The sequence below is a fragment of the Aegilops tauschii genome, chromosome 6 (assembly GCF_002575655.3).
Source record: "Aegilops tauschii subsp. strangulata cultivar AL8/78 chromosome 6, Aet v6.0, whole genome shotgun sequence".
Classification (NCBI taxonomy): Eukaryota; Viridiplantae; Streptophyta; class Magnoliopsida; order Poales; family Poaceae; genus Aegilops; species Aegilops tauschii.
The window spans coordinates 23,277,006-23,290,273 of NC_053040.3; the positions used below are offsets into that span (position 1 = coordinate 23,277,006).

Here is a 13,268-nt window from a genome sequence, read left to right on the forward strand (position 1 = left end):
TGGGGGAAAGAAATCCCATCATTTCCCTTCCCCACCGATTGTTATCCCCCTTTTTTCGGGATCTTGATCTTATCCCTTCGGGATATGATCTTATTCCTTCTAAGGTGGGATCTTGGTGCGCCTTGACCAGGGGTGTGGGGCCTTGCCCCCACTACCCACGTTCATGTGGGTCCCCCCATGCAGGTGGGCCCCACTTCGGAACCTTCTGGAACCTTCCCGGTACAATACCGAAAAATCCCGAACATTTTCCGATTGCCAAAATAGGACTTCCCATATATAAATCTTTACCTGCGGACCATTCCAGAACTCCTCGTGACGTCCGGGATCTCATCCGGGACTCCGAACAACTTTCGGTTAACCGCATACTAATATCTCTACAACTCTAGCGTCACCAAACCTTAAGTGTGTAGACCCTACGGGTTCGGGAGACATGCAGACATGACCGAGACGACTCAATGGTCAATAACCAACAGCGGGATCTGGATACCCATGTTGGCTCCCACATGTTCCATGATGATCTCATCGGATGAACCACCATGTCGAGGATTCAATCAATCCCGTATACAATTCCCTTTGTCAATCGGTACGTTACTTGCCCGAGATTCGATCGTCGTTATCCCAATACCTTGTTCAATCTCGTTACCGGCAAGTCACTTTACTCATACCGTAATGCATGATCACATGACCAAACACTTGGTCACATTGAGCTCATTATGATGATGCATTACCGAGTGGGCCCAGAGATACCTCTCCGTCATACGGAGTGACAAATCCCAGTCTCGATTCGAGCCAACCCAACAGACACTTTCGGAGATACCCTAGTGCACCTTTATAGGCACCTAGTTACGTTGTGACGTTTGGCACACCCAAAGCACTCCTATGGTATCCGGGAGTTGCACAATCTCATGGTCTAAGGAAATGATACTTGACATTTGGAAAAGCTCTGGCAAACGAACTACACGATCTTGTGCTTTGCTTAGGATTGAGTCTTGTCCATCACATCATTCTCCTAATGATGTGATCCCGTTATCAATGACATCCAATGTCCATAGTCAGGAAACCATGACTATCTGTTGATCAACGAGCTAGTCAACTAGAGGCTCACTAGGGACATGTTGTGGTGTATGTATTCACACATGTATTACGATTTCCGGATAACACAATTATAGCATGAACAATAGACAATTATCATGAACAAGGAAATATAATAATAACCATTTTATTATTGCCTCTAGGGCATATTTCCAACAGTCTCCCACTTGCACTAGAGTCAATAATCTAGTTACATTGTGATGAATCGAACACCTATAGAGTTCTGGTGTTGATCATGTTTCGCTCTAGGGAGAGGTTTAGTCAACGGATCTGCTACATTCAGGTCCGTATGTACTTTACAAATAGCTATGTCTCCATTTTGAACATTTTCACGAATGGAGTTGAAGCGACTCTTGATATGCCTGGTCTTCCTGTGAAACCTGGGCTCCTTGGCAAGGGCAATAGCTCCAGTGTTGTCACAGAAGAGAGTCATCGGGCCCGACGCATTGGGAATAACTCCTAGGTCGGTAATGAACTCCTTCACCGAGATTGCTTCTTGTGCTGCCTCTGAGGCCGCCATGTATTCCGCTTCACATGTAGATCCCGCCACAACGCTTTGCTTGCAACTGCACCAGCTTACTGCCCCACCGTTCAAAATATACACGTATCCGGTTTGTGACTTAGAGTCATCCAGATCTGTGTTGAAGCTAGCATCGACTTAACCCTTTACGACGAGCTCTTCGTCACCTCCATAAACGAGAAACATATCCTTAGTCCTTTGCAGGTACTTCAGGATATTCTTGACCGCTGTCCAGTGTTCCATGTCGGGATTACTTTGGTACCTTCGTACCAAACTTACGGCAAGGTTTACATCAGGTCTGGTACGCAGCATGGCATACATAATAGACCCTATGGCCGAGGCATAGGGGACGACACTCATCTTTTCTCTATCTTCTGCCGTGGTCGGGCGTTGAGCCGTGCTCAATTGCACACCTTGCAATACAGGCAAGAGCCCCTTCTTGGACTGATCCATTGAACTTCTTCAATATCTTGTCAGGGTACGTACTTTGTGAAAGACCAATGAGGCGTCTTGATCTATCTCTATAGATCTTGATGCCTAATATATAAGCAGCTTCTCCAAGGTCCTTCATGAAAAACACTTGTTCAAGTAGGCCTTTATGCTTCCCAAGAATTCTATAATATTTCCCATCAACAGTATGTCATCCAGATATAATATGAGAAATGCTACAGAGCTCCCACTCACTTTCTTGTAAACACAGGCTTCTCCATAAGTCTGTGTAAACCCAAACGCTTTGATTCGAATGTTCCAACTCCGAGATGCTTGCACCAGCCCAAAGATGGAGCGCTGGAGCTTGCATACCTTGTTAGTATTCTTAGGATCGACAAAACCTTCCGGCTGCATCATATACAATTCTTCCTTAAGAAAGCCGTTAAGGAATGCCGTTTTGACGTCCATTTGCCATATCTCATAATCATAGTATGCGGCAATTGCTAACATGATTCGGACGGACTTCAGCTTCGCTACGGGTGAGGAAGTCTCATCGTAGTCAACCCCTTGAACTTGTCGATAACCCTTAGCGACAAGTCGAACTATATAGATGGTAACATTACCATCCGTGTCCGTCTTCTTCTTAAAGATCCATTTGTTTTCTATCGCTCGCCGATCATCGGGCAAGTCTGTCAAAGTCCACACTTTGTTTTCATACATGGATCCTATCTCGGATTGCATGGCTTCAAGCCATTTGTTGAAATCTTGGCCCGCCATTGCTTCTTCATAGTTCGAAGGTTCACCGTTGTCTAACAACATGATTTCCAGGACAGGGTTGCCATACCACTCTGGTGTGGAACGTGTCCTCGTGGACCTACGAAGTTCAGTAGTAACTTGATCCGAAGTACCTTGATCATCATCATTAGCTTCCTCTCTAGTCAGTGCAGGCACCACAGGAACATCTTCCTGAGCTGCGCTACTTTCCGGTTCAAGAGGTAGTACTTCATCAAGTTCCACTTTCCTCCCACTTACTTCTTTCGAGGGAAACTCTTTCTCCAGAAAGGACCCATTCTTGGCAACAAAGATCTTGCCTTCGGATCTGAGGTAGAAGGTATACCCAATGGTTTCCTTAGGGTATCCTATGAAGACGCATTTTTCCGACTTGGGTTCGAGCTTTTCAGGTTGAAGTTTCCTGACATAAGCATCGCATCCCCAAACTTTTAGAAACGACAGCTTAGGTTTCTTCCCAAACCATAATTCATAAGGTGTCGTCTCAACGGATTTCGACGGAGCCCTATTTAAAGTGAATGTGGTAGTCTCTAAAGCATAGCCCCAAAATGAGAGCGGTAGATCGGTAAGAGACATCATCGATCGCACCATATCCAATAGAGTGCGATTACGATGTTCAGACACACCATTTCACTGAGGTGTTCCAGGCGGCCCCATCCCCATCCCCAAAGGACGAAATCCGGACAGAACGGACGTTCGTTTGGGGTCGCATGTTGGAGTTGGCCTAAAGTACACCACTTGGGGTCAGCTGTAGCATGGCAGTGGATGCTAGGGGCAGTAAAAGAACTAGCACCACCCGGGCCTGCTAGCACAGAACGAACGCACATAGGACGGCAATGAGTATGGTAAGGTGCGGGTACAATAATCCCATACCCATTTCAATGTTTCATATGGGTATAAAATTCTACTCTTACCCTTCCCATCGGGGACAAATCCATGCCCGTGCTCGTACCCAATGGGTACCAATGCCCAATTTGTACCCATCGGGCATATCAACACATCATTGAAGGGTGGTGGCGTAGTTGCTAGGTCCATTGGCTCCACTAAGAGGTTTATAGGGTTGGAAAATGGTGATTGTTAGGAGGATGAGGCGGGGTATTGTTGGGGAGTTCGAGTAAAGGATGGAGGTGGACTATGATATGGATGTCTTCTTCTAATAAAAACTAACAATAACTAAAAACTATGCAATTCTCATAATAAAAGAGTATAAACTCGATACCATGCATGATGGGCATGCCTTAAAAATGGGACAAATATAGAGTCATCAGTGTCAAGATTCCGCTATTAAATATTGACCGGAAGATGTTCCGGGTCATGTCCACTTATTTTTGAATCTTCAGTGTCACATGCTTAATGATAATAATTTATATGACAACTAGGAGACCATAGAGTGTGAGAGAATGAGTTCTAAAAGTGTTTCAGATGGATCCGAAAGTGTCTCGGGAGTCCCAAAAGCGTATAATAAGTGTGCAGAAAAGTTCATTCTATTTATGGAAGGTCCGGAAGGTTATAGGGTGAAAAACCCCTAGGCCGAGCCCAAGGGGATTGCTCCCACATGGACCAAAAGGGTACCCATGGGGGTTCCCCCTGCATAGAGAAGGGGCAAAACCAATTGGGGGAGGAGGAGTCCACCACATGTTTCAGCCGAACCAACGAAGGGACTCATCTCCCTCGCTAACTCGGCCACCCCTTTGGCCCTTGTTCCACCTATAAATATGTGGGGAGGGCTCCCCTTAGAGACAAACCAATCCTTTGGACGAGCCCTCCAGCATACCTACTCGCTCTAATCTCTCCTTCGGTCTAACTAGAATTAGACTTCTAATTATTCCAGAGCATCGATAGGCTAATTTCTCTCTAATTTTCTATGAGCTCTTCTTCCTAGACCAAAGTATTGATGGATTACTACTTCGAAACGCGTGGATACGTCGGAGGGTCGTCTACTCCGACTCTAAATCGGCGGGTCTACTTCGACTCTAGATTGGCGGATCTTCTCAGAGAAATTCTCATGGTTGGAAGGTATAAGCTAGCTATGGAATCGTCGCACTTCATCAACTTCTACACTGCTTCCGCTACTTTGGTAGTTGGTGAGGTTGATCATTAGCCACCTCTTTATAGTTTTCCTAGGTGTGATCGTGTAGCTTAAAATTTTGTTCTGTAGCATGTTCCCCCTACACAATGCTTCGGCATATGGGCTGACAGGTGCGAGGATGCCAGTGACCTGCTATACCATGCCATAGAAGTTGTTGGCATTTGTGTTGAGTAGCGTCACAAGGGCTCGACGCAATGCGCATGCCCGCTTCCTCTTCGATGGCGTGCCAGACACCCACGCAATTGGGATCCTTGTTACTGCCATCATCGGGTTGTTGTCACGCCCGATGTTGGTATCATGGTAGCAACGGTGTAGGAGATGATCCTCAAGTCCACCGAGCCTTCGTGCGATGTTGGCTGAGCTCGCGCCATGCTCTTCTTCAACTGCACGCCGACGATGAGCATGCCCCGCCTCTTTGTGTGGTCCATCGAGTTGCACAGGAAGCCATGCTCCAAAGTGGGTTTCAGTCTTTTGGTCCCTCTTATGCATTCATCCATAGCAATTCAGCTGCTGCGCATCAAGCATAAGCCGTGTCGTGCCGCGCCGTCACTAATCGCCGGTCATGCATGTGCGCCAAGGATGACACCGCCGTGCTCCCCGCTGAGGAAGGACGGCGACCAGAGGCCGTGCTACACCTTGATTGTTGGATTTCTGATACTATTGGATCAAGTCGAGTTGCAGGAAGCAGCGTTCCACGGAAATACTATTGGATTTCTGAACAACGGACTCAGCAAAACAAAAAGATGCTTCAGGAAAGAGCTTTACACCACGCCCATTTTTCTCATCTACTCCCTCCGTTCCTAAATATTTGTCTTTCTAGAGGTTTAAATGGTTACCACATACGGATGCATATAGACATATTTTAGACTGTAGATTCACTCATTTTGCTCCGTATGTAGTCACTTGTTGAAATCTCTAGAAAGACAAATATTTACAAATGGAGGGAGTAGTTTTGTTTCTATCGGTCACATTTTTTTTCCTCTCTTCTTTCAAACCTTGCAATGTGTCTGCTACTTTGGTAATGGCCGACTGTAATTTAATTTGGCATATATATAAAAGCTAAAGAAAACAAAAGACTAGCTGCCTTAAAATAAGTTACAATAAGCATCATTCAAAACTAGGTATGAAAAGTAGAGGCTATGCAGCATTTGCCATATATTAAACTCGTTCAAAATCTCCACAGCTGAACATTTCTCTGATGGGCTGGGCTTTGCAAATTCTCGTGCCCTTGTACATGGGCCACTAACCTCCTTCCTTCCAAGCTCTGCCTGAGGAGACGCTGCTGCATGTGCCAACAACACTCAATTAGTCCCACCTCGCCAGTTTCAGGGACGCTGGAGTGGTTTATAAGGCGACACGGCTGGTTGTAGCATGACCTTACTTGAACAGGATCTGTTTACCGCTACATCCTTTAGCAATATAAGGAGGCAAGCACTTCAGTTTGGTTGTGTTCCTGCCTGGTTTCACACTGGTGCAGGATGGCCCAGAGGTTGTCTGACAGACTACAAAATTCATTTTTTGCCTTCTGCAACCCGTTCTTGTTCTGCAAACAAGTGAAGATCAGATGCATTTCTCCTTTTGAATTTCCTTAACCACGTAATCTTTCTCCTTGATCACACATCTGAAACCATGTATGGTCGTACGATTCAGTTCACAACATACTGGTGGCAGTAAGACCAAAGAACATGCGCCCAGTTTAATTGTCTCCGCAAGTCAAAACGAATGGTTTGCCGTGATGATGACCACCGGCCTCCTCGTATATTTATACACGTACGTACAAAGGATAAGTACAAGGTTGTTAGGGTTACAACTGATGGCGTGATCTGCCCTTATCTACAGCTAGCCTAACAACCAGAATCCTAACTATACATCACGTTTAACATTCCCCCGCAATCTCATCCTGACACAAGGTTGAGATTGGTGCGCAGCCGCTCAAGCATGACCTTCGTGAGAGGTTTGGTAAATGCATCGGCTACCTGATCAGCAGAGGCAATGAACCGGACGTCAAGTGCACCCATGGCCACCTTTTCTCTCACAAAATGGAAATCCACCTCAATGTGTTTAGTACGAGCATGAAACACCGGATTTGCAGTGAGGTACGTGGCACCGAGGTTGTCACACCATAGAATGGGTGCTCGAGGCTGCGGAACGTGCAACTCTTTCAGCAAGGATTGTATCCAAGAGGCTTCAGCAGTTCCATTCGCAAGCGCCTTGTATTCGGCTTCGGTGGATGAACGCGAGACTGTCGGTTGTTTCCTCGCACTCCATGAAACGAGGTTTGGTCCAAAAAAGACAGCAAAACCACTGGTGGATCTTCGGTCATCGCTGCAGCCACCCAATCAGCGTCAGTGAATACACTGATCAAAGTTGATGGCGAGCGCCTGATGGTCAGGCCTGTCGCAACTGTCCCTTTCACAAATCGCAAGATGCGTTTAACAGCTTCCCAGTGCACATTAGTGGGCCTTGACAAGAACTGGCAGACTTTGTTCACGGCGAACGAGAGATCCGGTCGTGTCAAAGTTAAGTACTGAAGAGCTCCAACGGTGCTTCTGTACTTGAAAGCTTCATCCTCATTCAGTTTATGTCCAGCATCACGAGTGAGCTTCTCATGGGTGCACATGGGTGTTGAAATTGCTTTGCAATTCACCATATCAGTACGCTGCAGCAAATCAAGGGCGTATTTTGTCTGAGTAAGAGTCATTCCCCCGGAATTGTGAAGTACTTCAATACCGAGAAAATAATTCAGAGAACCAAGGTCTTTCACAGGGAAGGTATCCGAGAGTCGCTGAAGCAGATTATGCATGGCAGAGGCAGATGAGCTCACGATGACGATATCATCCACATAGACGAGCATGTAGATGGTGACACCTCGATCAACAAGGATGAACAGAGATGTATCGGCTGCTGACGGATGAAACCCAAGCTGCTGAAGACGCTCACTAAGACGGGCATACCATACACGAGGGGACTGTTTGAGGCCATACAACGCCTTGTGGAGCTTGCAAACATAGTCTGGCCGTGACTGATCCTGAAAGCCGGGGGGCTGCTGCATGTAAGCTTCTTCAGTGAGGACACCGTGAAGGAAAGCATTGCTGATGTCCACTTGACGGAAGTGCCAGCCACGGGAAACAGCGAGCGAGAGGACGAGGCGCACGGTGGCAGGTTTGACTACCGGAGAGAATGTTTCCGAGTAATCAAGCCCGTACTGCTGAGTGAAGCCGCGCGCGACGAGCCGTGCCTTGAACTTGTCGAGGGAGCCATCTGCCTTATGCTTCACTTTGAAGACCCATTTGCAGCCTATAACATTTTTGCCGGGAGGTCGAGGCACGAATGACCATGTCTTGTTTTGTTGAAGAGCTTGGAACTCAGACTCCATCGCGGGCCGCCACTGGTCATCGGCAAGGGCGGCGCGAAATGAGCGAGGCTCCGCGTGGAACGCACGACGGCGAGGGTCGTAGCGGACGGTGCCATCGCTTGGCACGAGCGTCTTGACGATGTTGTTGCGAAGGCGAGTCATCATCGGATGCAGGGCGCTGGACGAAGCAACTTCAGCCTCCGCGGCAGCATCGGACGACGGGGTCGCCGGCGGTACTGACGCTGGAGTTCCGGTGGACGAACAGGCCGGGTCGACGTCGTCAGCCTGGTTGGGCGTCAGACTAAGCCGGCTGACAGGAGAAGCCGGGCTGCGCGATCCAGGCGGTGTGACGAGAACGGCCGAGGGTCCGGCTGAAACATCTGCATGGCCCCCGTCTGTATGGCTGCTACGTGGCGCACATGGCGACGTGAACTCCTGGGGAGTACCTGCAGGAGACAAAGACGAGCTACACGAAGCATCAGGCAGCAAGGTCATGTCATATCTGCGCATGCGATCATCCATTAGAGCCGGCTCGGTGATGGGAAAAAAAGAGGATGGCGTGGAAAGAATGGGTGAGGACTTTTGCACTACTGAGCTAGTTGAGAACGGAAACACTTGTTCATCAAAAGTGACATCACCAGAAATATAAATGCGACCACTAGAGCGATCTAAGCATTTGTAGCCTTTGTGCATGGAGCTATATCCCAAGAAAACGCATTGCCGAGACAGGAATTCTAGCTTGCGGTTATTATAAGGGCGCAGGTTCGGCCAACAAGCGCAACCGAAAGCACGGAGAAATGTATAGTCTGGTTTATCGCCAAAAAGACAAGAGACTGGTGTGGAGTTTTGAAGGACTCGAGTGGGCATGCGATTTATGAGATAGCAAGCGGTGAGAAAAGCCTCGTCCCAAAACCGAACGGGGAGGGAGGAGTGAGCGAGAAGAGCGATGCCAGTTTCGACGATATGACGATGTTTCCGTTCTGCGATGCCATTTTGTTGTGAGGTGTGAGGACAGGAAACCCGGTGCGCAATGCCTTCCTTTTGGAAATAGTGGGAGAGACGGCGATACTCGCCGCCCCAGTCCGTCTGAACAGTTTTAATTTTTGCATCGAGCATGCGTTCAACATGTTTTTGGAAGGTGTAGAAGGCTTGTTCAACATCGGATTTTCGTTTAAGGAGATAGATCCATGTAAAACGGCTATAATCGTCCAAAAAACTCACATAATATTTAAAACCACCAACGGAAGTAGTAGCAGGGCCCCATACATCCGAATGAATAATTTCAAGAGGTGTATAAGTGACATGATTAGAATCTCGAAAAGGTAGCTGATGAACTTTTGCGCGCTGACATGCATCACAAACACTAGACTCGGTAGATGGTGCACAAGCAAATTTATTTAACCTAAGAACTGAATCGACAATACTTTTGGACGGATGACCTAATCTTTTATGCCATAAATCTGAAGATAGCCTGATGCTGGAGAGAGCTTGAGAACCAGATACGAGCGACGACTGCTTGTAGCTTGGCACCGGGTAGAGACCATTGCGGCATCTACTTTGAAGAAGAACCGCCTTCGTTGCTTGGTCCTTAAGACGAAAAAGATCAGGATAGAATTCAGCAAAAGCATGATTATCATAGGCAAGTTTTTGTGCAGACAGGAGGTGTTTGTTGATGTGTGGAACATGCAGAATGTTACGGAGGTGCAGAGGTTTGGATAAACCGGGAATAGTGGAATGACCAACATGCGCAATAGACATACCTGCTCCGTTGGCTGCATGCACCTTGTCTTTGCCACCATACTTCTCATGGAAGCTGAGACGGTCCAGGTCACTCGTCAGGTGATCGGTGGCGCCGGTATCTACATACCAGTCGGTGTCGACGGAGTACGAGCCTCCTGGGCCGGTGTTGGCGACGTTGCCGGAGCGCTCACGCTGCTCTTCTGGCTGGAAGGCGTGGTTGAACCGGTTGCGGCAGTGGAGGGCGTCGTGGCCGAACTTGGAGCAGACCTGACACTTCAGGTTAGTCCGGCCGTTGCTGCGGCCGCGCGTTCCGCGACCACGTCCGCCCTGATCGCCGTGTCCGCCGCGTGCGCCTTGGCCGCCTTGTCCGCCACGATGACCATCAATGTGGCGCGCAGCAACGTTTGCGGACGGATGGATGTTGCCGGACGATGCCTGCTGCTCGAGGCGAAGTTCGGCGCTGAGGAAGAAGGCATAGAAGCTGCTGAGGCTGATGGGGTCGTTGCGCGCCGTGATGGACGCGACCAGAGGCTCGAACTCAGGACCTAGTCCGGCGAGTATGTAGCCCAGCACCTCGTCATCGTCGAGCGGCTTGCCGATGGAAGCCATGGCGTCGGCGAAGCCCCGCATCTTGCGGTAGTATTCCGAGGCGGTGAGGTCCTTCTTCTTCAGATTGGATAGCTGGTAGCGCAACTGCATGATACGAGCACGATTTTGTGATGCAAACAACTCATGAAGAGTAGTCCAGACCTGAGCAGAAGTGGTGAGCTGGGTCATCTGCCCGAGTATATCCTCGGTCATGGAGCCGAGGAGCGCGATCATGACGAGCTGATCCTTCTGGAACCAGCGAAGGAACTCCGGGTTGGCGACCTCGACAGCTGCATCGCCAGTGCCCTCTATGAGGGTCTGCGGCGGCGCTTCCTCGGTGCCGGCAACATAGCCGAACAAACCGTTCGAGGCGAGGGCAGGGACGGCTTGAGTCTTCCACAGAAGGAAGTTGTCCCGCGTAAGGCGCAGCGTGATGAGGTTGCCGAGAGTGGTGACGGAGATTGGAGCGGAGGAGGAGGAGTCGGCGGCAAGGGTGCTGGCGTTGACGGTGGAAAGGGCGCCGGAAGTGTTGGTGATGGGAGCAGCGTTGGAGCCGGCCATGGTGGGTAGGATTAGATCTTATTGCTCTGATACCAAGTCAAAACGAATGGTTTGCCGTGATGATGACCACCGGCCTCCTCGTATATTTATACACGTACGTACAAAGGATAAGTACAAGGTTGTTAGGGTTACAACTGATGGCGTGATCTGCCCTTATCTACAGCTAGCCTAACAACCAGAATCCTAACTATACATCACGTTTAACACCGCAGTAGCAAAGTCACCGCGACATAACAAAATATAACAGAACACAGGCCAACTGACCACATGCATGATCCATCCATACATATATCTATTCATCTGGACCAGGCACAGGAGCTAAATCGCTCAAAAATTTTGCTTCACGCAGTTCACGGCCCAAACTTTTAAACAAAACCCCCACCCATCCATGGACGGATCATATGCTTGGCTTCGTTCCACTGGTAGAAAATGGGCCTTTAGTCCCGGTTCGCAAAGGCATTTAGTCCCGGCTGTGCAACCGGGACTAAATATGCGCGACTAAAGACCCCCCCCCTTAGTCGCGCCTCTTACGAACCGCGACTAAAGGCTTTAGTCCCGGTTCTCGTGGCTAACCGGGACTAAAGGCCCGTCCTTTAGTTCCGGTTCTCGTGGCTAACCGGGACTAAAGGCCTCCTCCGCAGGTTTAGGGTTTTAGCCCCCCTAAACCTGGTTTTTTTACGAATTTTTTTTTATTTTCAAATTTCTGAATTATTTTAACCTCTAATCTCTAATCACCACCCCTCATCACTGCTCAATTTATCCTCTAATCTCTAATCACCCCTCATCATTCCAAATCATCTAACTTCCCGGACGGTCACCCATCCTCTCACTACTCCAGCCTGAGCACGCTTAACTTCCGGGTTCTATTCTCCCTCGTTTCCAAGTCTGCACTTGTTGTTTTCCTGACAATAGTAGGATGTCAATTCTATTGACCCTCAGGAATTTAGCTTGAGCATGAAGTGACACATTTCACTGTTTGAGTTTGAAACTATTGTTTTAAAAAACAATAATTATTTAGTAACACTAATATTTCTGGAATAATTAGTTTGACCATTGTTTGACCACTGTTTGACCACAGTTTGACAGATTTGACCAAAATTTAAAAAAAACTGAAATAAATATTTAGTAACACTAATATTCTAGAATAATTAGTTTGACCATTGTTTGACCACAGTTTGACCACAATTTGAAATTTTTTGAATTTTTTTTGCCTCTCCAGATCTTGAAAGCCCCGTATCTTATTTTCTGTTAAGTTTTTGAGGATTTTGAAAATGCTTAACAGGGTTACCCCCATTAAATTCGGATGTAACTTTTCGAGTAGATGATTTTTCATATGAAAAACTTTTTCATCCGAGTTCGTATGCAAAAGTTATGCCCATTTTAAGAAATTCCAGAGAGATTTTGCAAATAAAGTCGAAATTCATATTTGTTAATTTCCCAACAACTAGACCACATATCACATGAGAAACTTATTTTATTTTATTTTTTTGACATTTTCATCATTTTCTTTTGGTTTTTCTAAAACTGAAAAGGCGGTCCACGGGGGGGGGGGGGGGGGGGAGTTTGATGGGCCCTTTAGTACCGGTTGGTCTGGCCAACCGCGACTAAAGGACTAACCTTTAGTCCCGGTTGGTCTGGCCAACCGCGACTAAAGGACTAACCTTTAGTCCCGGTTGGTCTGGCCAACCGCGACTAAAGGCCTTCGGGCCAGCCTGAGGACCTTTAGTCCCGGTTGGCCAGGCCAACCGGGACTAAAGCCCCTCCCGTCCGCCTGCTGTCGACCGAGCGCGCTGGCCCCAGATAGTTGGTCGCGGCTCTCCTCCCGAACCGCGACTAAAGACCCCTTTGGTCGCGGTTCGATTATTTTGGGGACTAATGGGGGCGTATGGAAGCCTCTTTTTCTACTAGTGTTCACGTTGAGGCCGATTCGCCGCCTTCATCCGACACAACGTGTCACACTGTATCCAGACGCACGAACCAAACCACAGATTCAGCTAGTGTTCAAGCGCCACTACAAGTCCAGTGCATGGATCACCTGCAAGTACAGAGGCGCAAACTTGCTTCGTGTTCATCAGGCATGGCCCCTGATGACATTCTGCTCTCGA

At 48.1% G+C, this 13,268-nt stretch overlaps 1 protein-coding gene across 1 annotated transcript; it reads right to left on the reverse strand.

The window, feature by feature from the left end:
* Positions 1 to 7,264: 7,264 nt before the first annotated feature.
* On the reverse strand, positions 7,265 to 11,163 carry LOC141025728 (uncharacterized). The gene is made up of 3 exons (XM_073501642.1): positions 10,035 to 11,163; positions 7,448 to 8,720; positions 7,265 to 7,328 (listed from the first exon to the last, which is right to left on the reverse strand). The coding sequence occupies exons 1-3, from the start codon at positions 11,161 to 11,163 to the stop codon at positions 7,265 to 7,267; spliced, it is 2,466 nt and encodes an 821-aa protein (XP_073357743.1).
* Positions 11,164 to 13,268: the final 2,105 nt, after the last annotated feature.

Coding starts and splice junctions, on each gene's coding strand:
- LOC141025728 (XM_073501642.1), bottom strand. CDS start 11,163: ATGGCCGGCTCCAACGCTGCTCCCATCACCAACACTTCCGGCGCCCTT. Junction 8,721..10,034: donor GCATGCAGCCAACGGAGCAG/GTATGTCTATTG, acceptor TGTCTCCTGCAG/GTACTCCCCAGGAGTTCACG. Junction 7,329..7,447: donor AGCACCGTTGGAGCTCTTCA/GTACTTAACTTT, acceptor GATTTGTGAAAG/GGACAGTTGCGACAGGCCTG.